Source organism: Vulpes lagopus, chromosome 7 (assembly GCF_018345385.1).
Source record: "Vulpes lagopus strain Blue_001 chromosome 7, ASM1834538v1, whole genome shotgun sequence".
In the NCBI taxonomy this organism is placed as follows: Eukaryota; Metazoa; Chordata; class Mammalia; order Carnivora; family Canidae; genus Vulpes; species Vulpes lagopus.
Genome location: NC_054830.1, coordinates 22,975,347 through 23,001,455, shown reverse-complemented (window position 1 = coordinate 23,001,455; position 26,109 = coordinate 22,975,347). Strand labels below are relative to the sequence as shown.

General features: G+C 44.5%; 2 protein-coding genes across 4 annotated transcripts in view; one reads left to right on the top strand and one right to left on the bottom strand.

The window, feature by feature from the left end:
* The window catches only part of CACNA2D3 (calcium voltage-gated channel auxiliary subunit alpha2delta 3), an 833,484-nt gene that overhangs the window by 109,693 nt on the left and 697,682 nt on the right, over positions 1-26,109 (bottom strand). The gene's annotated exons all lie outside the window — the stretch shown is intronic.
* LRTM1 (leucine rich repeats and transmembrane domains 1) lies at positions 648-25,006 on the top strand. The gene is made up of 8 exons (XM_041761063.1): positions 648-713; positions 1,597-1,773; positions 4,156-4,473; positions 4,684-4,754; positions 6,567-6,674; positions 14,644-14,714; positions 17,631-18,227; positions 24,349-25,006. Exons 1-8 carry the CDS (start codon positions 648-650, stop codon positions 24,780-24,782), a joined length of 1,842 nt encoding a protein of 613 aa, XP_041616997.1. The 3' UTR covers positions 24,783-25,006.

Sequence of the window (26,109 nt, the reverse complement as noted above, 5' to 3'; positions counted from 1 at the left end):
TCTAATTCAAGAGTTTGCAAAATGCCCAGCACAGTAAATGAGGAGGATTCACAGTATCAAGGAATCTCAGGACACTAGAGACAAAACTTCCATTCTAAAAGCTTCTGGGATGAAGGCTGGGCAAACCAGATCCTAACAAAGGGTCTAGAATTAGAATGGCATCAGACTTTTTAACAAGTTAACACTGGAAGGCAGAAGAAAAGGGAGCAATGCCTTCATAATTCTGGGGTAAAATGATCTCCAGCCCAGAATTCTAGATCCAGCCAAATGATTGTTATGTGGAGGAGCAGAGTTTAGGCATTTTCAGAGCTACAAGAAGGACTGAATGAAAGCATTTCACCTCCCTTTTCTTAGAAAACGACCTGAGAAATTTGTTTGTGAGCAAATTGAGGAATTAAGTCAGGGAAAAGGAAGGGGTGGGTCTGGGAGAAAGAAAGAAGACTATTTTTTTTTAAAGGTTATATTTATTTATTCATGAAGACACAGAGAGAGAGGCACTGACATAGGCAGAGGGAGAAGCAGGCTCCCTGCCAGGAGCCCAATGCAGGACTTGATCCCAGGACCTCGGGATCAGGACCTGAGCCGAAGGCAGATGCTCAACCACTGAGCCACCCAGGTGCCCCTAAAGAGGACTATTATAGAGGAACATGGAGAGGAGACCACAGGAGCCTAGCAGCCTGGGGACCAACTGTCCAGATTGGAACAGGACAGCTGTGAGTGCTGGGAGTGGGGTCTCTGCAAATACTGGGGAATAGCTAGGAAATACTCCTAACAAGCATCTGAGATGGTTGGTGAAATACATGGGGGAAAAAAATACATGGATAGAAGGAAGGAAAATGAAGCAAATAAAAGGATGAAGGCCCCTCGCCCGTGTCCGCCCCGCCCACCCCACCCCACCCCCTGAATAAAGTCTGTGTTTTCCAGGAAAAAAAAAAAAAAAAGGATGAAGGGACTCCTCAGTAGGGGAAAATATACCATTAAAAAGGAAACACACAGTAGCACACTATTTAACACAGTAGAGAATATACATGGATCGTCCTAATGGTACAGTGACTGCCTAGTTAACAGAAAGCTATGAGATAGGTATGCAGCTGTGGAATGTGGATAAGGCAAGATGGGCTGGTGTAAAAAGTCCAAAGTTCCACGTATTAAAGGAAGGAAGGAAGTGCTATCTGAAATTCAATAAAACCCAGCAATCTCACTTTGTCAACGAGAAATACAGATGCTAAGTAAGAGAGGTGGAAACTTTTGCCCCTAGGAAGTGAGACTAGGGTTGAGGGAGTGGTGATGTGTCAGGGGCCTCCTTTTTTAATTTGCAAACTTTAAAAAAATTCCATTTAATTTTTAAAATTTGTGTTCATATATTACTTTGCTATAAAACCAAGTTAATTAGAAAAGTGAAGTGTTAAGGAGATTCAAGCTCCTGGTGCCAGACTCAGGCCTGAACCTATGTCTCTTGTGTGTACTCCTTTCTGTGCCCAAGTAAGGAGTGCGTACCTGGAAAGCCCAGCCACTCTGGGAGATGGGAGCAGGGAAATGTCTACTCCTGCTCTTTGGGTCAGGGTTTGAATCTTTGAGCTTTGTCCGACTGTGTAGCACAGCTCGGTCCAGAAAGTGAGTCTCAGACATGCTGTGACCTTAGGACCCAGCCCCACAAATCCGGAGACCATACTGGCAGGAGATGTGTGGATGCACCTGTGCAGGGGTGCACTCGCTTATCACTGCCGTGTCACAGAAGTCTTTCTACAGATGCTCTGGGATGCCATGGCTAAGGTACAAGGAATTGCCAGACTCTCACTAGCCAATAATCATGAGCCAAACCCTATCTGATCTTTGTACGTGACTAAAGACATATTTTTGCGACAAGGAAAGAGATCTACTAACAGCACCTGTGATCTTCTCTGGGTGGAATGGTTTCCAAATAAGTCAAGTGAGACTACTGAAAGACAGCTGTCTTTGCCACTCCACTGGGCTGAAGTTTATCCCACGGTGAGCAGTTTCCATTTTTGCTACAGCCCAGGCAGGTGGAAGCGTGAGCTGCAGGGGTGTGTGGTGGGGAAGCCAGTGTGTGCCCTTGAAGCGTCTGCCCCTGGGCCCAGGGACACTCGCCCCAGCCTCAGCTTTGTGCCCTTTCCTCTGGAGGTCAAAGGCATCCATTTGAAACCGCATAGTTAGAATTCTACCAAGATCCCATTAGCAGGAAGAAATTATTACCTTAATAAAACTTAATCTTGTAACGTCCCACAAACCGTTAAATATTATGGGTTACCTTCTCTTGTCACAAAAGACAATGAAAACAATATGGGGTGTTGTGTGGGTAGCAGTGATACATATTGAAAAATCCAAATGTCATCAAGACTTTATTTACTGCTCACCCACATAATCCCGGCATTATAAAAACAACGAACAATGAATGGAGGAGGAGAAGGCAGACGGACAAAACCCAAGTCTTAAAGCTCCATCCCTGTGCCAATAAGTAGTTTGAAAACAGTGTCCGTCAGGATCCATATGTTTTCTGCATGTGTAAGAATACTCTTACACAGGGGGCTTACTTCATAACTGAGATTCTTTTTCATTTAATTCAGTCATATTAGATTATGGGGCTGATTATGATCATATCCACAAATCAGTATTTTAACAGAGTTTCCATGGAAACACTATATGCCCCTGTTTTTTAACTTTTTGGACAAGGCTTTGCCTGTTTAACAACTTGAACAAGTTTGACGAGGGCAACATGTTTTGTTTAAGTTTCATTAGCTGGGGCCAATGTTTCCTAATTGCATTACCAGGAGAAACATTCACGGCATGACTCGTACCATGGAGAACCTCCCCTCGTCCAGCGTTTGATTTGCTTTAATCACTGGAGAACAGGAAACATACCAGGATTGCCTTGTCTTATCAAGTTTTAAATGTGTTAACTGGTTTTAAATCTATGAAATAATCTCCCTTATTAAATGACAAAGTTAGTCTTGTTAAGAGGATCGTCATTTATGCCTATAGATCCATTTATTTCTCAAAATGCAAACATACAGGTACCTTCGGCTCCCTGCTGCAGAGGTGAACTCATTGTGTATAAACGCAGATCCTTTTCTGCGTGTGGATTTCGGAAATATTCTACGCCCCCCCCCCACAATCCTCCCCCCTCCCCACCCCCACCATGGTGAAAAAAAATAATCCAACTCAGAAGAAATGCAAAAATGATATCCAGGAAATAAGAACTTTTCATAAAACAACTTGTTTCCTTCCTTTTTTTTTTTTTTTTTGTTGTTGTCTTTTTAGACATTAACACCCACAGGACCGGAGACATTTACTTGCAACAGTCCACAATTTGGAAATGGCCTGTATGAAATTTTGAGAATCCTGTACTATATAAAGACATGGGGGAAGGGGGCTTTGCGGATTGAAGTCAGAGTTCACCATGACAGCATATAAAACATATGGCCCGAAGCTCCGTGAGATGTCTGAGTCTGAAATGCTGGTGAAGCTTAATAAAATATCAGCAAGGAATAGTTTAATTTTACAGCATTAGGCACCGGGGCAGTAATTTGAGTGGGGCGAGCTGTATTTCAATACATCAAAGTATACTATACTACAGGGAAGCGGAATATATTTTTAAAAGACCGGCGTTCCCTGCTCAGAATGACTTGACTCAAAAACTTTGCTTTCTGCAGGAGGATAAGCAGAAAACAGTTTCGCTCTCCCAAGAGCTACCTGTCTTACTTTTTAAACTGCGGCTGCACCTCCAAAGCTAGCTGATCTGTCTCTAGGCTGAGGCCTTTTATTCAGGGCCTGCGGTTTCCCACAGAGTAGAAACCAGCCCGAGGAGGAGTGTGGCTCCGCTGACCAGGGGATCCAACTGTCCTTGGGGAGGGCTGTCAGGCTGGCTCCATCCCCTCGGCCCTCTGCCCTCTTTCTGGCTGCTTATCCCAATCCTAGCATCCTCTCCTCTGGGCTGTGACCTGAAACTCCTCCGTGTGAAGGGGCTGCCTTTCCAACTTCCACTTTGGTCCAGGGCCTGCCCTGTCCTGAGTCTGGCTGTTCTGAAGCAAGCACAGCCCAGGGGCTCTGTTGGCACGGCTGTCCGAACCCTCGCCTGGGTGGAGGGGCAGGGGCAGGTCCACGAATGGCCATGCTCCTCCTGCTCCCGGTCTGCAGATCAAAGGGAACCCTCTCCTTCCTGCCCAGCCACCAAGCGAGGGTGGGCCTGCGGGGGCAGCTTCTGAGCAGGGGAGCAGCCATGACAAATATGCCCAAGATCTCACCGATAGCAGCGTTCTGGGGATGGACCAGATTAGTGCTAACTCCGTGCACAAAGTGCCTTGCTTTCCTCCCCTCCGGCCCCCGAATCCTTTTCCCACCGCACAGCCACAGCACGAGGCGCTGGGCCCTCGCCTTGAGAAGCAGCGGGTGGCAGGGACCTCCTGGGAAGGACACCTTGCAGGCCCAGTGGAAGCATTCTTTGCACCTGGTCTGGTTTGCATGGGCTGTCTCTTGGAGGGCCCTTCCTGGGCTTCTCCCCTGATGAAGGGAGGGGTCTGAGAAGAGTACATCTGAGATAAAAGCACACAGGACTTGAAAGGACTTTGAAATCAGGCAGCTGGCGGTTCAAGTCCCAGCTCTACTACTTCTAAACCCATTTCTGGCAAGTGACCCGCCCTCCCCAAGACTCAGGTTTTTCCACAGTCAGATGTAGAAGATAACAGTCCTCCACTCTTGGACTGGTGGAGGAACCCACGATCCATGATCGTCTCCAGGTAAGCACCCTGAGTCTGAGGCTTGCCGAGTGTTCCGTGGGTTGAGAGGTTTTATTTCAGCCCCAGGAATTTAGGGAATTTCTGTTGTCAGTCAGAGCACTCGGACTTCTAGACAGAGAAAGAACTAAACAAAAAAATAAGCTGCTAATGCACAGTGCTCACCACTGCAAATGTGATGGAAGCAGGAGAACAAAACGGGGAACTAGAGTCAGTCTGCGGGCCCTCATTTGTTACCCTTTCAGATGGACTTCATCTGCACCAGACATCATTTTCTTAAGCTAGTGGATGTGCTCTGCTAGAGAGTTTCATGAGACCACCAGCATGAGGCTCCCTGCTGGCCTGCCGCTCCCAGCAAACCCTCAGCAGTCACAGGGAGGTCCACCTGGGGATCACCCGTGAGTCCAAATGTGGGAACACGAAATGCCTGTGCCATCTCCCCACCACCTTTTCTGAAATCCTATTTCTAGTGCAAGCCATCGTTCTCCCATGAAAATGCATAGGCCCCAACTTAACCCCCTCCCACTGTCCTAAAATTGTGTTTCTCTTTTCAAAAGGTCCATTCCTTAAGAAATAAAGACCTCATTTTAATCACTGTAGAAAAAAATACCATGTTCCTGAGGGCAAGGAGAAAATACAAAATCTACATCAAGATGTAGAAGTTGGGGATTGGGGGGATGGGTTGGGGGTGGTAAGTGGGCTCTGTCCGTAGCTTCCTAGGCCATGATTCAAATTCTCCCCTCAGCAAAATGGCACTTGGCCAGATTTGCAAATGGTGAGGATCTACTTCAGGAACAGCAACTAGGGTTACATTTGCACGATGCCATCCATTGTCTGCTGGTGTCTCCTTTGAACACTGGGCTAAAAAGCATTCTGAGGCCATGAGGCCGTGGTAGGCCCCATGGAGCTTCTGGAGGGGCCACTGTGCCCCTTGGGCCTACAAAATAGGTAACTGTGGCACTTATTTACCACCCCTGGTCACTTATTTACATCCACGCTAACATATACACGAGCACCCAGGGGGGCAAGTTCTGTTACACCAACATAGCCTATGAGTGTCAGCAGGGCTAGCTCATCCTCAACCATACTGGACTCGGGCACCTGTGTGGGGGTAATGACAATACCCTTCTGAGCCTCTCAGGCATGTGTGGGATGGCTTTGCCACAACCCCACGCTATAAGTAACAGCTCAGGTTTTGATGAACACGGACCGGGATTTCCTCATGCCTGCCACCTCCCTCAGAAAGCATTCTGAGGACAGCAAGATGCAACTCTCTAGTTACTGTGAGCAGTAGAGCTGTCAAAGGATCCTGCCTGTGAGGTGACTGTATTTCCCAAGGTACATTACAGGGTGTATTACGGGGCTTAAACCCAACCCCAACACCAGGCAGCAAGCAGCATTCTTGCAGAGGTGTGGGTGTCTGAGACACAGTTTTCAATATTAATAAAACACTTATAGTGGAAGATGGGGGTGGGGGACTCCACAACCAGCTTCTTTACCTCTCCTCCAGGGTCTGCTTGCCAGAGTCCCTGCCCTCACCATCTGTGCTGTAGCCACACTGGCTTCTGGGAAATCCTCAGGCACTGTGCCATCTGGTCTGGTCTCTCAGCCTTTACCTGGAAAGTCTTTACCTACAATGGCCCTTGCCCCTTCCCTTCTCTGCAGTACACTCTCATCCACACTTCAGATTACAGCCTGGTTATAACATCCATTTAATGGCTGCTCCAAGATTCCCAGTCAGATTATCTGACTGAATTCTAGGACAGCACCATGTATCTCCTCTTCCTAGCACTTTGCATGGCTGTGGTTTTTCAGATGTTTGTGTGGTGGTCGCCTCATACGGGCCATTTGGATTGCAGGTCCACTTGTTTTCCTGTGTCTTATGTTCATGCCCAGAACATCCACAGATGCAGAGCTTAACAGGTAAGGAGCACTTAAGATGCCTTAAGAAAGAAATAATACACAATGAAACCTATAGCTAACTTCTGGAGAGGAGAGGAGATAGGAGTCCCTCTATTACACCCTGTTTTCATGTAAGAGTGTTTTTACCTTTAGGAGACATTTAAAACACCAATAAGAATAGAAATTCTAGTCTACTACTAAGAAGTAAACCCTGCCCATTCTCAGGACTGCCTCAGCAGACTTAACCATCTTAGTTCTTGGTCACATGCAGCAGTGGCATGCCGCTGCATTTCCAAATGCCTTCATGGTAGAAGCAAGTTGAGGCCATGGATAGAAACTTATAAACATCAGCTATAGCAGTGGAGAGCAGTTTGCTGAGTTTATTTTCTCCTTGGCCCTCATTAGAATCACAAATGAAATGTTGACAACACATGAAGGAGCCTGCTTGTTGAACACAAATGTTTCCACTCCTATCAACCTCGAAACTCCGATAGTCATGCTTCCTGATGAAAGCAGATTGCCTCTGGGGAGCTGACGACATACTTTCTCTAATTACCCAAGGATGGGGAGAGGGGCCTCCTACCAGGGACATGCTGGCTAAAGGAAAGATGGGTGGGCAAGCCTTGAAAAAGCAACAGCACAGGCACATAGTAGGTGGCCCATGTGGGCTTCTTGGATGAAGTGAAAGGATAAGAACATTACTCTCACACCAGAATGAGGAGTTGCCCATTATAAATACGGATGGAAGCTGCGTCCATGTCAACATAGGACCTTTATTTTATCAACAAACATCCCATGCCGAGGTACAGTCACATGACTCCAACAACCAACTTTCTTTTGTTTGTGGAACTATTTTGAGGACCATCAGATAGGTTGAACACAAATTCACTTAGATTGAACTGATTTACTTAGATTGAACTGATTCCAGATAACACTTACATGCACCTGCTTTATAGTCCAAAAAGATGGTCAACCCTGGTCACACAGCAAAATGCTCCCTTGCTTAACTCACTTGTTTTTGTTCCAAACAGATTAGTGTTAAGTACGTGCAGCCTCAGTGTCTAGTTGATATATGCCATACAGACAGAATAATAGGAAGGATACTAGCTCCTGTACATTTTTTTTCTCTGAGTCTTACATAAAAATATTATTTAACCTTCCCTGCAAGCCTGCCAGTTGGGTTCCTTTGTATAGGTGATGAAATTGAAGATCAGAGAGGTTAAATAATTTCTTTAAGCTCTCATAGCCAGCAAATGTTGAAGGCAGCCTTTGGATCTAGATGATTTCAGCCCATATTTCATGCTTTTAATAGGGACACTGTTATAGAATGAAATGGTGGGACCAAAGAAGGCTGCAATAACGAAAAGGAGTCCTGAACAGTACTGCATCCATAACTGATGGGTTACAGTGTAAGTCCCACATGAGACAATTGTGTTTTCTAGGACATTTCCAAGCTACTTGTATCAAACAGTTAACAAAGAGCAAATCTTAAAGAGAAAAAGGCAAAACACAGATTCATTATTGCATCACCATGCACACACGCTAAATAGTAACTTGAAACTATGAAAACACACTGTCACCTATTTCAGAAACCAAGCCATAGTGTCAACATAAAAGCACAAAAGCAAATATAAATTCACCAAGAAGAGCTGCACAAAACACTCATTTGATGTGCAACATGAGTAAACAATCAACCATGAACATAAATTTGATTCCAATTTATATTTCTGGGGCAGGGACAAAAGTAGCCAATCAAAAGACCTAAGTCAAACAGCATGACAATGTGAGGCCTTGGCCAAGCCTCCCAAGCTGCCATGTTTCTCCATCTTTTTGTTTCTTTGTTAGCTGTATATCAACCAGCATCTGTCTATGTTTATTCCACCAGCCGCATGAGCTCACTCATTAACCTTTAATCATACTGATTTCAAATGCATCTTTATCTTCATATATGTTCTATATGCAGGCAAACCGAGTGCTGGAAGGCTGAGTTTGGGAAAACCCTGGAATGTGAACTCTGTACTTCTTCTAACCTTGACAATGCAGGATGGATGGACCAAAATAATGCACAAAAAGCAAAAACCAGTTGAGGTCTGCCTCTGCTCCTAAACAAAGGACTTCTGAGACTTAGTTCCTGGGGAGCTGCACAGTGTTAGTGTCCAACAAAGTCAGGTACAATCTTTTCATGGGTAACAGATTTGAGGTGATGAGATGATCAGTACGGACTCTGATATAACAAATAAAGATTGCTAAAGAGCACCCCACAGACAGGTAAGTTCTTTGAAGGCCAAGAGCCAGGGTGCTGTGTCTTTTCTAGTTCCCACAGAATCTAGCTCAGACTTGGGCTCCATAGACAAGTGGGTACTGGGAAGCAGTCTCATACACTTAGGCATTGTCTTTCTTCGTTTTAGAGAGGTTGAAGGCACACATTTCATACCCACTACTCCACTAATTTTATCTGCTATCTGGAGACCAGGTAAAGGGAGTTTAAACTCAATGGCTGGTCATATAAACTGAATGAGCTGAGGTAGCCCTAGGTAGGAATTTTTACTTTATTAAAAAGATAAGACAGAATGAGGAGGTGTACATGTCCTTCCTACCTTCTCACTGGAGAAATCCTGTGGCAGCCTTAGTTTTCCACTGAGCGGCTCAAAAGGAAACTGTATTCTTATTTTCTGAGTTAGGGAGAGCTTCCACATAATTAAATTTGTAGCTTACTGTCAGAAAGAATGGACTATATATAAAAAAAATAACTTAAGACATGAAATAGGACTTAAGACACAAGACTACAAGTTTCCTGATTATTTTCCTTCATCTGAGGACTCACAATCCACATATTTGCAATACATATGCTGGACACCTCAGGCAAGTTACTTAACTTTTCTGTGCTTCATATCTGTCGTTCGTGCATTCGTTCAACATTCAATATTTATTCTGTACTACATGGTATTACAGAAACTATGAGAAGAAATAAAAGAAACCATCTTAAGCTTATAGGCTAGTGAGTTGTTGTCACCTTTAAGTGAGATAATACAAATAAAGTGTAAAGGCAGACAGACATCATCGCTAATGCTCTAGGACTCCTCTTCTTCCAAAGCACACAGTTAGACTACATTTCCCAGCCTCCCTTGCTGTTAGATATGGTCACGTGGTTTCATTCTGGCCAATGGAATGTAAGCTCAGTGATAAGTACCATTTCCAGACAGGGACCATGCCTGACCCTTATCTTTTCCCACCATCAGCCTGCTGATGGAAAGAGTACTAAGAACTAAGAGGAAGGCATAGTGACAAGATGGAAGGAGGCTGAATAAGTGCATGGAGGCTGGCCCCCTGTCCACCTCAACTAGACTGTGATAAGAGCAATAAATCTGGAAGTTTACTCACTGTAGTAGCTGTTACACTGAGGATTTGTATTTAACCAGTACAAATCCTCAGCGACATTGAAAGTACTAAATCAATAATACGATAGCCATTGGAAAATATATTCCTAGTTCACTTGCTATATTTTTTATAAGACCAAAGGGATAAAGAAAAAAAGAAAGAAACAAGGAAGGAAGGAAGGAAATAATATTGAGGTCTTTTAAGTAGCTCTGTATAAACTTTATATTTGGGTGCCATTTGGTCATCTACAACCCTAGGGAAATATTTCCAAATGCCAAATTTCCTCCACAACCAAATGAAATTTCTGCATGGATTTACAGTGCCAAGGTCTTTCTCTGAGCTATACTGGGCAGCAGCTGTCACTTGGCCTGGCTGCCTCCCCCGAGTCAGATCACTGTAACACCTGCTTTGGATGGGGGCCTACTGGTGGGGATGGGGTGAAAAATTTGCCATGATTTTACCAAAGCATACATTAAAACTGGGAAAAATATTCCATGCATTATGAGGTCTGTTCACATGTGGCGATGACTTGGCAGAGAAAGATATGTATGACTTTGGGGACAAATTCTTATAGAGTGAGACAAGCAGAACTCCAGGATTCCATACTGGCACATAAAACTGAGCTGTTTTTTTTTTTTTTAAGATTTTATTTATTTATTAATGAGAGAGAGAGAGAGAGAGAGAGAGAGAGAGAGGCAGAGACATAGGCAGAGGGAGAAGCAGGCTCCATGCAGGGAGCCTGACGTGGCATTTGATCCTGGCATTCTGGGATCATGCCCTGAGCGGAAGGCAGATGCTCAACTGCTGAGCCACCCAGGTGTCCCTAAAACTCAGCTGGTTACTAAGAATCATCCATCTCAAATATTCCAGTAGGCGAAATGCTCCTCTACATCCTACTTAACAAAAGTTAACTCTTCTTTTCCTTTGTATTTTAAAAATTACAGATATAACACGTTTGTTGTAGCAAGTTGAATATGCAGAGGTATAAACAGAAAAAGTTAATTTTCCTCTTTCCTTAAAATGTCCCTGTCTTCTGGGAAATCAGTATTATTAATCTGGCATCTGTCCTTCCCCACTTATTCCATCTTCAGACAAATCAATGCATATTTTTAGGGTTAATCCCTCCACCTCTGCACTCTTACTTTTTTTTTTTGGCAACATAAATAGGATTACACAATATATATTCCTATTCAAATTGCTTTATCTAACCTAACAATGTATTATGAATACCTCCCAGGTGAGTATATTTAGCTCTAACTTATTTTTTTTATTAGTCATACATTACCTGGGAGAAAGAGCTATCACATGTTTGCTGGATTTCAAACTTCATCAATTTTAAATGTTAGTAATTTTTTATTTTTTTGGATGTGAAATGTTTAAAAGACCAACTTATATTAGGAAACATTCTGACTTAAAAGGGACAAAAGCATATAAGACACACACACACATATATTTACATATATATATGAAATATATATATGTATATATATATATATATATATATATATGAAATATGTAGAAGCTAGGAAATTCTTGACACCTCAGTGCAGCAGTAACCACAGTATTATTCCAAGGGTGTGTCTGAAGCAAGTTGCGGCATGAGAAACTGGGCCCTTGACTAGGTCTTGGTACTAAGAACCCTCACAGGGGAGCCTCCCCTCTACAGAGCGCCTTGGCCTGACCTGACATTTGGCATCTCTGTTACTCTCCTGCATGCACGGTTGTCTTGTCACTCTCAGATCTGTCTCACCAAGGGAGGGAGAGAGGGAAGGCACTACAGGCATTAGCATGCCTGTCACACTCCCCCTCTTTGTTCTTTGGGCTGAGGTCAGATGAAAAAAATCAATCAGACTCCACATCCAAGTCCTTCAACGTTCAGAAGGCTTCCCCTCCAAGTGTGCACTGCCCATTTTTTAATCGCCTGTTAGAGTCAGCAGGAGCAAAATAGAACAGTAAGGCACGTCTCCCAGAAACCCAACAGCTATGTGAGTTCTCTGTGTGCTCCCAGGTTATCCACATTTTAGGTGAGAACAGCCAGTCCAGACTCCTTGGGGCTAATAGGAGATGCCACTTTTGCTCATTTGCTCTGACAGACCCGTGCTGTGCACTTAACACATATCACTTGGTCCTTCTTGTGCCATATGAGGTAGCTGCTATTTGCATTCTATTGATGAGGAAGCCAGGATTCAGAGAGAGCCTGTGGTTTGCTCAAGGTTACCCAGCTTCAGAGGATAAGCAGCACGAAAGTCTACTTCCTCAATTAGCCACACAGTCTGGCTTTAGCTGCAGGTGTCATGACTGTCTACAGTTTGTCACGAGAATGACAAAGTTTTAGACATAAGAACACTCTAACAATCATTCTTTCTCAGTTTGTAGATGAGGAGACAGGCTGGTGGGTATGGCTAGCAGAGTGGATGATAGGTGGTGGTGGTAGAGAAGAATGATAGCTGGCTAGGGAATGGGATGGGGCAAGGCTTGCAAACTATGGTCTATGGGCTGACCCAGTCCTCCACCTGTTTTTGTAAATAAAATTTTATTAGAGCACAGGCACACTCATTTGTTTATGGATTGTCTATGGCTGGCTCTGCACTACAACATCAGGGTTGAGTAGTTGTGACAGAGACTGTATGGCCTTCAATGTCTAAAATGTCCACTATCTGGACCTTTACACAAAAATGTTTGCCAACCCCAGGGAAAGACACAGACACACAGGTTGATGTAAGTTATTGGTAACTTTCTAGTTCTTAGAGTGAGGGTTAAGTTCATAGGTGTTTGCTATATTATGATGCATTAATGACTGAAGGCTACATAATTCTGGTCATGTATCACTAAGGAATGATTATGATTCTATATACCTGCAAGTAGAGAGAGAAGGAGGGAGGTGGGGAGAAAGGAGCCAGTTAGCCGTTATGAAGGTTTAAAAGGCTCTCAGTCACCTACACCTGACTTTTCTCCATGGTATCGCTAGTACTCAAAGAACGTTGGAGAAGAGGACAAAAGGTAGCAGGGTGGGTAAAGCAGATTTTTCAGGAAGGGGGCAGGATGGGTATACTGGGTTCTGTGAGGCTGGAAAGGACATGGCCAGAGGGTACAAGAGATTCCAAAGAGCAGGCTCCAAAGAGAGTCACAATCCAATTTTTCAACTTGGTTCACAAGGGTCCTCTGGTACCACCTGAGTGGCATGAGGGGCCAGGTGTCCCAAGCTTTAGCCAGGACCGTCCTCCTACCTGTCAACTCAAGGCTGCCCTTTGAACACTAGCAGCACAGAAGTCCTGCAAGGCATTCTCATGGGTAACTGTGAATGTTTATTAAGGAGTTCTGGGTCATGGCATTGCTGGCTCTAACTTAATCCTGGGAACAATCCTGGGAAGCAAAAAATACCACTATCTCCCCGTCGAAGATAAGGCGCTGAGGACCCCAGAGGGCGGGCTGCTCACCCAGGGACCTGGAGCTGATGAATGGTGAAGTGGAATTCAAATCCAGACCCACCTAATCCCGAATCCCACATGCAACTGCTCTAGGACGCTGCCTGGGGCCAGCGATGCCTCTTTACGCCGCCACCGCCACAAAAGCAAGGGTCTTACCTCATGTAGAGGCCCGGGCACGGGAGCATTTCGCCAAGTTGAAGAGCAGCTCCTGGGATTGAAACCCCACCTCAGCAAATGACGGGGGATTTGCACATTCAAAGGAATGTTCCAGTCTCTGGTGGGCAAGTTCCCAACGGCTTCAATGAGGGAACAGTCACAGTTCATTGATGCCTGATGCTCACGGGGCAGCTTTATTGTTTTATATGTGAAAAATGAGGAAAGGGCCGGAACCTCGGCATCAGGGAAACGATGAAAGACTGAGAAGCATTTCCAAAGTCCCGCGAACCGAAAGGTCAGGCCGGGGAGGCGGGGGTGAGGGGGGTAAGAAAAGAAGCAGCTGAGAAGTATTTGTGGCACCAGCGAGAAGAGCCTGTGATGTCCAAACCATGACTATGAATTTCAGGGCATCAAGACCCTGTCAACACGGCTAATCCCTACGGATGTTGGCTGAATAAGCCTTCGATGACCAAACAAGTGCACTGTGGAAACCGTGTCAGCCTCCAGCAGGCCGATTTGTCCTCACATTACACACTCTGCTGGCTCTGTTGCTGGACCCCCAGATCGAGGATCCACGGCGAGTGCCCCCCAACGTGCCGAGGGTTGACACAGCATGGTCAATAAGTCAACAGAATTCAGAAACCACCACCACCGGATTAAGAAGGCAGTTTTATTTTGGTGCCCTGGACTTCAAGCAGATTAAATAATCAGAAAGGCTGAGCCATCGGGGTCATGTTTGAATGCTACAGCTGTTCACTGAGGTTTGACAAACATTCTTTCTGGGGCTCGTCGTCTGAATGGGAAAGGCCGGGATGATCCTGGGAAGGCCGACACTTTAAGAAAGAAGAGGGGCACAATCGAAAGATCCTCTTATGGAAAACAGTCCCAGCCAGATGGAGACGGGGGCAGGATTGCTTAAATAAGTGGTCTCCTGAAAGCGACGACCGCTTTCTGCATTGAAGAAAAGCACAAGCGGGATCCTGAGAGAGTGAGTGACAAGCTGGACCCTGAGCCTGCCATGCCCTCAGTGGGCTGATCTGCACAATAAAGGTGGGCTACGGGTTCCACGAGGAAGTCTGTGGAGACGCAGCCATGAAAGGTGAGCCGTGATCAATCCCCTCGCACCTTAGAAAGTTCTTAACCGTGGGAGGAAGGGAGTCCTCTCAACAAGGTATCTGAGGGAAACTTAACTTTCAAGTAGTCTTTCTCCAAAGACCAAACATATGAAAAATGTCTCTGGTGGGGGAATTTATGTTTGTGCCGTGTTGGGTCGGAAGAAGGGTGTGGGGACAAATGTCCCCAGCCACGACTGGATATGCAGTTGGCATGCCATGGGCCATTTCATAGAGAAAATACAGGGCTTCAAGTTGGAGGGGATATATCATCCCCCTCGGGCAGGCGAGGGGACTGGCACTAAAGGAAGAACGAGCAAACTGGCTATCAGCTCAGAAAGACAAGCCTTTCACTAATAGATTAGCGGATTCTGTGGAAAACGTGTTCTCTGGTTTGAGATTTGATTTCGTGCAACTGCTGCCTGAGACCCACAGTTGAAGTGGGGCATTGACTCTCCTCTCCCAGGAAGGTGCATTGGCTTTGAAAGGAGTCATTTAGATGATTTACAAAATTATAGAAAGGAAGAGAAAGATTTTGCTCTTTTATATTTAGGAAAAGGAAAGGGGACTATGATGTTTTGCATCCCTTGAGCTGAACTAAACGAAGCAGTATCTTCAGAAGGTTCCCCAGACATTTTCCCTGCTGCCCTCAGTCGGGAATTCAAGGGTTCGGTGCATCGGGCAGCCACATTGTTTCTTTCCCTAGTTAAGGTCCAAACAAAACAAACAGACTCTTCCAAGAGCCTTCTTTATAAATAGATAATCATCTTAAGTTTTAAATATTATTGCATGGCCTTGTGAACTATTCTACCAATTGAACAAAACGTCCTTGACAGATATTTGCCATATTTTGAAATTCAAGTCCCAGGAAAAAAAGCAAGGCGTAATATAGCTACTCTGGAGAGTGATCTAGCAGTATCTAAAAAAATGTCAACTCAGCAGCCTCTGTGAACCTTGCAAGGAGGCTCCTGTTGATTCTAGAGATCCTCTTCATAAAATCTGCAAGGCCAAGTTGCTCTAAGGATGCTCTGCAGCATTGTTTATAGTGAAGGAAAATTGCAGCAACTCAAATGCCCATCAGTAAGGGAGTGGCAATATATTAAATTTGGCATGGTGTCACCATGGAATCATCTATAGTATTTAAAAGGAATGAATGGGACGCCTGGGTGGCTCTGTAGTTTAAGTGGCTGGCTTCAGCTCAAGGTCACGATCCCAGGGTCCTGGGATCAAGACCCAAATTGGCCTCTGGCTCCTTGCTCAGCAGGGAGCCTGCTTTTCCCACTCTCCCTTTGCCTGCCGCTCCCCTGGCTTAGGCTCTCTCTCTGTCAAATAAATAAATAAAATCTTAAAAAAAAAAAGGAATGAATGAACTCTATATTTACATGGTTAGGTTAGTTTTGAGTGAACAGAGTAAATGGCAGAATAAGACATGCCAATGACTATATTTATGTAGAGTCTTAAAGAACACAATATAAAACATTATGTAGTGTGTGTCTGTGTAAAAGTTTGACAGGTGGTAAAGCACAGCAGGTAAGGATCCTTACAGACTCTGGAAGCAGACTGGGTTCAAATCATGATTCTACTACTATCTGTGACTTTGGACAAGTGGTTTAGCTTCCCCATGCCTCAGTTCCCTCACCTTTACAATGGGAATCTAACAGAATCAGACTTGCAAGGTTATGAGGATTAAATTAATACATATAATATGTTATAATATATAGCTACATATAATAACATATTAATTGATATATAATAAATATTAATATATTATATAATTATATATTTAAACATATCACATATTATATAAGATAATAATCAAATGTAATTATATGTAATATTAGTCGGTTATATATAATATTAACATAATACTATAATGCACTTACAATAGTATAATGGTGTTGGGTTCAAAACCTGTGCTAGATGACTATTTCTGTTGTTGTTGTTATTAAGTGTTAATTTTTAAAGGCCCCCCAAAAAAATAATTTTTAAAGGCCCAGAGGGATACTTCAGTAATGGTAGGGGAGAGGGGGCTTCATGTTGGAAAACATGACTTGGGGGCGAATCAAAGGGATTTCAACTGTATCAGTAATGCTTTGTTTCTTTAAGTTAAAAGAAAAAAAGATGAAAAATATGACAACCCGTAAAAGATTGATTGACAGAACTTTGTTATAGGAGTATAGGTGTTTATTACATGCTTATCTGCATTTTTAAAATCTCTTGAATAAAAGGTGAGACAATCATCATTCATGGAATTTTTACACCTGCAAAGACGCACATCAATACATAGGAATACTTTAAACTCGCCCAATCTAAGATGGTCACCATCAGCACCATGTGGCTATTTAAATTTAAATTAATTAAATGCAAATAACAATTCAGGACTCGGTTGCAGTAGTCACATTTCAGGAGCTCGGTAGCCACATGCAGCTAACGAACACCACACTGGACAGCAGATACAGATCATTCCCATCGCCACAGCAGGTTCTTCTGGACATCACTGATCTGGAGCACACTTTTCAGAAATGCGACTATCTGATTGGCCTGTTGTTTTTCTAAACTTCTGGCCTCAGAGAATTCCGCTGTCCCTACAACAGACATGTGTCCCCCTCAAGATGTTTTTCACCTTTCTCTCTGATATCATTTTAAGCCTTTCATCTTCCAGTTAACGAGCTACTTAAGGAGGTAACTTTTCCAAGGCTCTGACAATAGCACAGAATGTGCAACATTTGACCCCACTGGGGAGGTGCCAGGTCCCCTGATCCTCCTAAGGGTGGGGAATGATAGGCCCTCTCCTGCCCGTTCCTTGTGACTTCAGAGGGGCACATGTCAAGCAATGCTGACACCGCTTACAAATTGGTTTCTCTCTCTCTCTCTCTCTCTCTCTCTCTCTCTCTTTGCTGTAGGTGACCTGCTTCTGCTCTGCGGCACGATCGTCCTGCTCCAGGGGGTGTGTAGCTGCCCGGAGAAGTGCCGCTGTCACTCATCCTCACATTCTGTAGACTGCAGCCGGCAGGGTCTGGCTGAAATCCCTTCTGATTTGCCTCCACAGACTCTAACGCTGCACTTGCAAGATAACCAGATACAGGGGCTTCCTGCTTTCGCGTTTAGGTCAGTGCCCCAGCTAACGACCCTGAACCTGTGCAACAATTCCCTTTCAAACCTGGCCCCCGGAGCTTTCCAGGGACTTCATCACTTGAAGGTCTTAAACCTAACCCAGAACTCCCTGCACTCTCTGGAAAGCAGACTTTTCCACTCCCTCCCACAGCTGAGGGAGCTTGATTTGTCATCAAACAACATAACCCACCTTCCCACCTCCCTGGGTAAGGTTTGGGAGAACCTAACCGTATTTGCAGTTCAACAAAACCAGCTTCAGCAGCTTGATCGAGCACTCCTAGAATCCATGCCCAGTGTGAGGCTTTTATTTCTCAAGGACAACCTCTGGAAATGCAATTGCCACTTGCTCAGTCTTAAACTCTGGCTGGAGAAATTTATCTATAAAGGTCAGTAACATCTGTTTGGACTCCACCCCCAGCCCCACCTGCGTGTTACCAGCCTAGTGTGAATCTCATCTCTTGTCTGTGTTAGAAGGAACACTGAAGAGTGTGCAAAGGGCCAGTGTAAGCTTTTTCACGCTGATGTTATTTTATGGATGGCAAGAGAGGTAGTAAGTCATTAGACAGGGTGTTTAAATCAGGATTTAAATTCATCTACAAATATGATTCATGGAGATAACTTTCTACTGTTTTTTAAAATATTTTATTTATTTATTGGAGAGAGAGAGAGAGAGAGAGAGAGAGAGAGAGAGAAAGAGAGAGACAGAACAAGCAGGGGGAAGGGAAGAGGAAAGGGAGAAGCAACCTCCCCACTTCGTGGACAACCTGACGTGGGGCTTGATCCCAGGACCCCAAGATCATGACCTAAGCTGCCAGCAGACACTTAACTGACTGAGCCATCTAAGTGTCTAGCAGACACTTAACTGACTGAGCCACACTTAACCCCCTTTCCACTTTTTGATTAACAACATTATTTATATAAGAGCTGCAGGCCCTTAAGAAGGAGGGAAATTTACCCTCTGAATCATCGCTCAACTCCAAAGTGGCACAAAATTTTAATTTTCAAGTGTGATGCAGCATGGTATCTCTCTTTAGGAGTTTTTCTCCTGTATATGGTTCTACCAATTTGAAAGCCATAATCTTCCCTGAGATTATCCCTTCTGCTTTAGCAAATACCACTGTTACTGAAACTGGATGCAGTAGGGACTCCTCTCTAAAGTTGCTTTACTTTTTCTTTAACCAGATGATAAAAAAATCAAAGCAAAGGAATCTAGAATATTAAAAATGAGGGCTCTGGAAATCACCCAGGGGTCACCAAACTACAGCCCAAGAGCCAAATCCAACCCATCTTCTGTTTTTTTTTTAGATTTTTAAAAAATTTTATTTATTCATGAGAGACACACACAGAGAGAAAGAGAGAGAGGCAGAGGCACAGGCACAAGCAGAGGGAGAAGCAGGCTCCATGCAGGGAGCCCAACGTAGGACTTGATTCTGGGTCTCCAGGATCACACCCTGGGCTGAAGGCGGCGCTAAACCACTGAGCCACCCGGGCTGCCCCCATCTACTGTTTTTGTAAATATTTATGGGAACACATCCATGCTGATTTATCTAACTCAATGCTCACCTATAATCAATAGGATGTGGAGGCCCAGAGATGATCAGGGACTTCCCCAAGATGACAGAGTAGAAGCAGAGAAAATAGAATGAATGACTGTTGGGTCTTGGCCCCACATTCTTTCCCCTATATCACAATGCTTCTTTCCTCTTAATTTTCTTTTTTTTTAAAGATATTATTTATATATTCATAAGAAACACAGAAAAAGAGACAGAGACATAGGCAGAGGGAGAAGCAGGCTCCCCGCAGAGAGGGCTTGATCCTAGGACTCTAGGATCACAACCTGAACCAAAGGCAGACCCTCAACCACTGAGCCACCCAGGCATCCCTCCTTTTGATTTTCATGCATCATTCATTTATTCCTGTGCTTGAGTGCCACCTATCTGCTAGGCACTTTTCTAGGCAATGAGAAAAGGTGAACAAGAAAAGCTCTACCATCATGGAGGTTACACTCTGGTAGCCAAAACAGATGTTCAATAAGACAGCCAATTAATATCCAAGTTCAGACAGCACTTGGTGCTAGGGAAACAAGGAGGCAGCATGAGTGGAGAGGCAGCAATAGGATGGGAGTCCCATTTCAGAGAGGAAGGACCGGAAAGATTTCTCCAAGGAGGTGTGACATGGGTGAGCAGAATCTGAACAATGAGGAGAAAGAAGCCATGAAATAATTGCGGGAAACAATAGAAATTGCAAAGGCCCTGACAGGGGAGTGAGCTCGGCTTATCTAAGAGACAAGAGAGGCACACAGAGTAGCTAGGACAGAGGAAGGGACAGAGATGAGGCAACAACACAAGTACTCAGGGGCCAGCTCAGGGAACGTGCAGAGTGGGCTGAGTCATCTGGATTTTATTTTTGATGAAATGGAGCTTTCTTGAAGAATTTTAGTCAAGGAAACAATATCTGATTACATTTCAAAAGGTGAATCTGGTGACTGGAAGGAGATTAGACCACAGGATGCAGAAGCAACAGCAAAGGGATGAGGGACAGAAAGTGATTTCACTCACCCTGGGAAGAGAAGATGGTAGCCCAAGCCAGGGTCATGAGAAATGATCAACTTTGGGAGATATCTGGAATACTGAACTGATAGAAATGGCTAATGGATTGGAATGGAAAATGAAGAGAAAAAGAAAAGAGTGTATTATGGAAGATGTGATTTGTTTGATCCTGCATGGTTAACCACATAAACAGTGACTGCAGGGGCTGATAAGGGGCAGACTGGGGAGTGGGGTCTTTGCCCTGCATTCTTTGCAAGTGGGTGAGGATGAGGGAGAGATGATAGATCTAGAGTTCAATCTGGGGCAAGTCAAGTTTCGGGTGCCCATTACACATCCAAGGGGTGCTTCTGAGTCAGTGGCTGTATTTGGACCTCTAACTCAGGAAGATCTCAGAGCTATAGACATGAATCAGAGAGTCAATAGAGTGTGGATGGTTGCAGCAGTTACATAGGAGGAAGGTGGATAGAGCACAGCATGAGTTCAGATATACAATATTGAGTTAAGAATCCCCCGTAACAATGTAATAGCAAATAGTCTATTACTAGCCAACTAATCTTCAAGTTGACCTACAACAGAGGGCATAGAATGTGGCAAAAATCGTACTTGTAGGAGGTCTTGAATAAAACTTCTCACACCTAGAGGTGAAGTGGCTTTAGCTATTATGTTCCACCTAAATGCTGAGCATCAGCCAAACCATCAGAGAGTTTTCACTGAAGAGCATTTCTTGACAAAAGATAGTTTCCAGGTCCAGGACACTAGAAGCAACATCATATAGGAGACAGGAGATAGTTCCCCCTACTCTGCCACAAACTCACTGGTGACCTTCACACAAATTAATCTCCCTCCCTAGCGCTCAGCATCACCAGGTGGAAGCTGACAGAGCTAAGCCAGAGAGTTCCTGAGGCCCATTCTGATTCTCAGACTCCATGGAGAATAATATATACTGAGTAACGCAAAATAGGTATTGGTCAAGAGCTTATTTTTTTTTAAAGGATCATAAATGAATACAAACAGTAGTGGTATTAGTCAGGACAGGCTGGTTGACAGGACACCCATCAGTGATGGGTGCAATAAAAGTCTATTGCTCACTTGTGTTAGACCCAAGGGAACTGGGGGCTAGGGCTGGGTCCCACACAGTCATTCAGGGACATAAGCCCCTTCCGGCTTCTAATACTGCCACTTTATCCTCTAAGGTTACCATCCAGTAGGAATAGATCACATGGAGGATTAAGCAGGGGACTTTGTGGCCTGAAAGTGGCATTCATTGGTTCCATGGGCCTCATACAACAGTTCCCAACCTGAGCACAAAGAATGGGGAAATTTTGCCTTCCTGTGGGCCCAAGGGCCAAAAAACATGCTTTGATGAATACCTATCAAATGTCTCCTTCACAAAAGCATGCACATAGATTTTGTAATTAGTATCCCTCTCCATTCAGAGTAAACAAATCATCTTCGTGTCAATAGCTAACTGTATTAAACATTTATAGCTAGGCATTGTGCTGAGTACTTGGCCTATTTAATCCAACTGAACCTCAGAGTGATCCTGTGAGATGATTTTCATTATAAAGCCCTCTCCCCTCACTTTCCAGATGAGCAAGCAGAGGCAAAGAATGGTCAAGTAACTTGCTAAGGGTTGTACAGCTAAGTAATAGGCTCAAGATTTGAATCTAGTTTCTTCCAAGACACTGGTAAAGAGCTACCAGAGACCTGATGGAGGACAGTGAGGTCTCAGCAAGCTGGAACTTCTTACATTATCAACTTCCATGGATCTAGAAGGGAGGGCCACCCACAAGCTGTCATCAGCAGATTTGCCTCCTGGGGTCGTGGCTGAGGAGATGGTGGTAGAAGGCTGTGAGGTAAATCCTGAGGACACAGCTGCACTAGTGGCCATGGAGCTCTTGATGGCTATAGCCCCTAACTTCCAGCTGTGTCCCAGGCTCTAGCCTGTGTATTTCTTGGCACTGTGGGTCCAGAGGCCATGCCTCTCACCCTAAAACTGACCAGCAGGAAGCTTGAAATTGGAGAAGATAGTGCTCAAGCCTGAAGTGATTGGGTGGGCCACCTCAGTCTGGGGATGCGTCAGCTCACAGAACTGCTGGTCCCATGGCAGGCAGCCTTTCTAGCCCTGGGGGGTCTCCATGTTCTCTGGCGAGGCTGAATATCATCACTTCTCAAAGCTCCACACTTCATTTCGGTTTCTTTGGCCTTCTGCCTTATAACACATTCCTGGGCAGAGGCATGAAATGGTCCCTGAGGCAGGGATCCTTAGCCTCAGCATAGCCTGATGGCACCCAGGCCCATCAGGAGCAGCCACTCTGCACCTCTGGCCTCCTGCATGTCAGCTCAGGAAAGGAGGAAATTCCTCTGCTACCTTTTTGATTTAGGGTTGGGGCTCTTGCCTCAGGGGGATCACTGAAGAAGCCAAGAGGAGCCCAACTGACTCTGGTAGTAGGCAATTCATTTTCAAGCAGTGGCAACAAAAAGCTGTGGGTTGAATTTTGCCATTTCCACTAATCCTGGTATGACCTCAGCCATGATAATGAAGGCACTGCAACATGGCCCCATTTACTCATAGTGCCTTGTAGGACTTGGCTTATGAGGCCCAGATGATGGATGGAAGGCATTCTGCAAACTCCGAAGAGCTGTGCAATAGAAGGTTATAATAACATTGAAGTGATCATATCCCACATGTGACTTTCTGGTATAATATCATAATCCACCTGTGGTATGTACAAAGGATCTCCAATCTGACTTGGCTAAGAATGGTGCCAGGCTGCATAGCCATTCTCGGGGAGGAGTTCATGGCAGCCAGGAGAGCTGAGCCACAGGTCACACAGGCCAGGCTCCACCCAGTCACAGGGCTTTACTGAGGGTTATTGCATTAACTCTGCTGACCTCAGAAGACTCCAGAGGGGAGAGGGAAGAGGGAGCAGAATGTGGAGAGAGTCAGAGAGTGCAGTGGGAAAACCGGGATCATGGGGCTGGGCTGGGTTTGAGGGCTATCTCCCCCCTTATGGCCTACCTGGGTGACCTTGGACAAGAATTACCCATTAAAGCAGAGTTGTGAGGACTTACTTAAACAGTGCATTGCCAACTATCAAGTCAGATATAAATACGGTGTTTTTATGGCAAAAAATATAGTCAGAGAAATTAATTTGCCTGAGGTCAGAGAGTAAATCAGTGGTCATATTTAGCCAGAATGAAATCTATTAGCTCAATGTTCTTTCTAGGAAACAATTACTAGGCACTCAAGTCTTCCCTGAACAACAGGAATCTACAAACCTGAGGAAATCAATCACCTTACAAGAGAGTGGAAACTGGCTCTAATAACGTGTTGGAAAGTTTGGTTCTCAAATTACTGAATGTTCCAAGGCCCGAGGAGACATGTTAATTGTACTTAATCCCATGAACTAAACTAATATTACTGTCAAAGATATACAAACACTCAAAAGGCCATTGACCCCCCATTTGGCATCACCGAAGAGTGTTGGTAGACACATAGGTATTGTAATTAACACACAATGTCACAACAAAGGACATTTGTTGTATTTATTTATTATTTCAGATTTCCGATGGGAATTTGGTACAGTAGCTGTCCTGCATGGCAGGGTTCCTTAAGGGAGTGAGTAGTGAGCTTGTTTTTGGCAACAGTATCTCAGGTTGACCACCCTTCTTGTCAGCTTCTGCCTCATTTCTCCCTCAGCATTTATAAAGTAGCAGTGACCTGGATTCTAACAAATTCTTGGTCATACACAATTGAGCATAGTGTTTGGCATTTTTAGCATTTAGCCAATTTAGAAATCCTAAAATCATAAACTATGGTTAAGTCCTTTGAATCCAAGGGTGGGGGGAATAGGTGCTGTATATATTCCATCTGCCTGAGTTTTTGCAGGTTGAGGATTTTGGTATTCAGTTGTGTCAGGCTCTGCTATCATCCTTTGCTTTTGTTTTTTTAAAGGGGGAATAACAGATAGTGTCATCTGTGCATCACCGGACACCTGGAAGGGAAAGGAGCTCCTGAAGATTCCTCATGAGCTGTATCAGCCCTGCCCTTTCCCTTCTCTGGATGTGGGGTCCTTGAGGGGACAGCAGCTGGGTTCTGCCCACCAGCCTGTCCCCAAGCCTCCTGAGAGCCACAGCACAGGGGAGCGAGACCACCCAGAGTGTGAGCTCAAACCCAAGCCAAGGCCGGCCAACCTGCGTCACGCTGTGGCCACTGTCATCATCACTGGGGTTGTGTGTGGGATCGTGTGTCTCATGATGTTGGCGGCTGCCATCTACGGATGCACCTATGCAGCTGTCACAGCCCAGTACCATGGGGGACGCTTGGCTCAGACCAATGAGTCTGTGAAGATGGAAGGAAAAGAGCTGTATGACAGCTCACCAGCCTGAGAGCCTCCATCTCAAAAAGGAAGAATCAATTTAGGTCAGAGAAAGTATATGAGTAGGGTTGATGCATTCACTGCAAAGGTCTTCCTTTTGCTTTTCTCAACAGAAAAAGACCTATCCATATAAATATTCTCCTGGGGAAAAGTTATGTTGATATTTTAAAAATACTGTATTTGAAATAGAGATGACACTTGTGCTCTGTGCCCGAAAAGTTATTGCAATGACTCTGGGTGGGGGAAGGCAGTATACAGGGAAAGAAAAGATACACGTCTCAGGTACTCTTCCCTGTGTTAAGTTGCTTTAAAAGAGCAACAGAAATTTAAACACATGTGTTAGTTAGCATTCCTGAGAGCTTTATGGTCCACTGGAAAACTGCCCAATTTTGAGTGCCTGGGAAGAAGCTGGCAATCTTACCCGAGGGGCAGTGAATGCTTCTATAATTCAAACTCATCTGAGATTGGTGATACTTTTAGATGTTGTGTATGTTATATATTTAATGGGAGAGTCTGTTGGTTGGGAATTGCAAAGCTTGCCACAAGAGTCAGATTATATTTAATTTTCTAAATCAGAAAACCATTTGGGGCTTTCTAGGCCACAGAGGAAGAGGAGGGTTCCATGTCTGGATAATGGGACTCAAGCCCAAGGTCTGGGGAAGTTTTCTGATGCAAGGGTAAATAACATATAAACAAACACAAAGAGGACGGGGAGTTGGAATCCGGGGCACATGTTACCAAAAGGCTGTATCCACCAGGCGATTGGAACCTTCCATTTATAACTCTTACAGCAGGAATGAATTTAGAGTGGGCTGAGAGCAAGATAATGGCTTGTGTGTATCTGTATCTACACACATAGTGTACAGAGTGCACAGACTTGTACAGCCACACCCACACATAAACACACTCAGAGCAATCAGTTTACCCACTAATGAAATGCAGCCGTGGCAGGGTGGAAGCCAGCAGCTGTTGACCACCACCCAGACTGTCTACTCAACACTCTGGGATAGGAAGTAGAAAGGAAGTCTGGAGAGAGTGGGAATTATCAAGAGACTCAAGATAGGTGGCAGCAGCCATCCTGAACATTATTTGGGCCGAGGTTTTTTTTTTTTTTTTTTCTTTAAAAAAAAAAAAATCAGGTGTGGCTTGCTTTACTCCACAGGCACAGTCCTGAAGAGTTGCATGCAAAGTGAATTTTTGTAAATTAAATCATCATTTTAATGCAGTAGGGGAGCTCGCTATTTAAAGGAGCCTTTCATGGAATCTTTCTGTAATGGCAATAATTGGCTCCAGATTTATGCATTTTGTAAATGTGCATTTTCTCATGCGTGTTTTCT

What these genes read in the sequence shown, in the direction of transcription:
- LRTM1 (XM_041761063.1), top strand. Translation starts at nt 648, where the DNA reads ATGGAGAGGAGACCACAGGAGCCTAGCAGCCTGGGGACCAACTGTCCA. An exon ending in CAGATTGGAACAGGACAGCT is followed by an intron (nt 714 to 1,596) that starts GTGAGTGCTGGG and finishes CCGACTGTGTAG; the next exon opens with CACAGCTCGGTCCAGAAAGT. An exon ending in GGAGAAATTTATCTATAAAG is followed by an intron (nt 18,228 to 24,348) that starts GTCAGTAACATC and finishes GTTTTTTTAAAG; the next exon opens with GGGGAATAACAGATAGTGTC.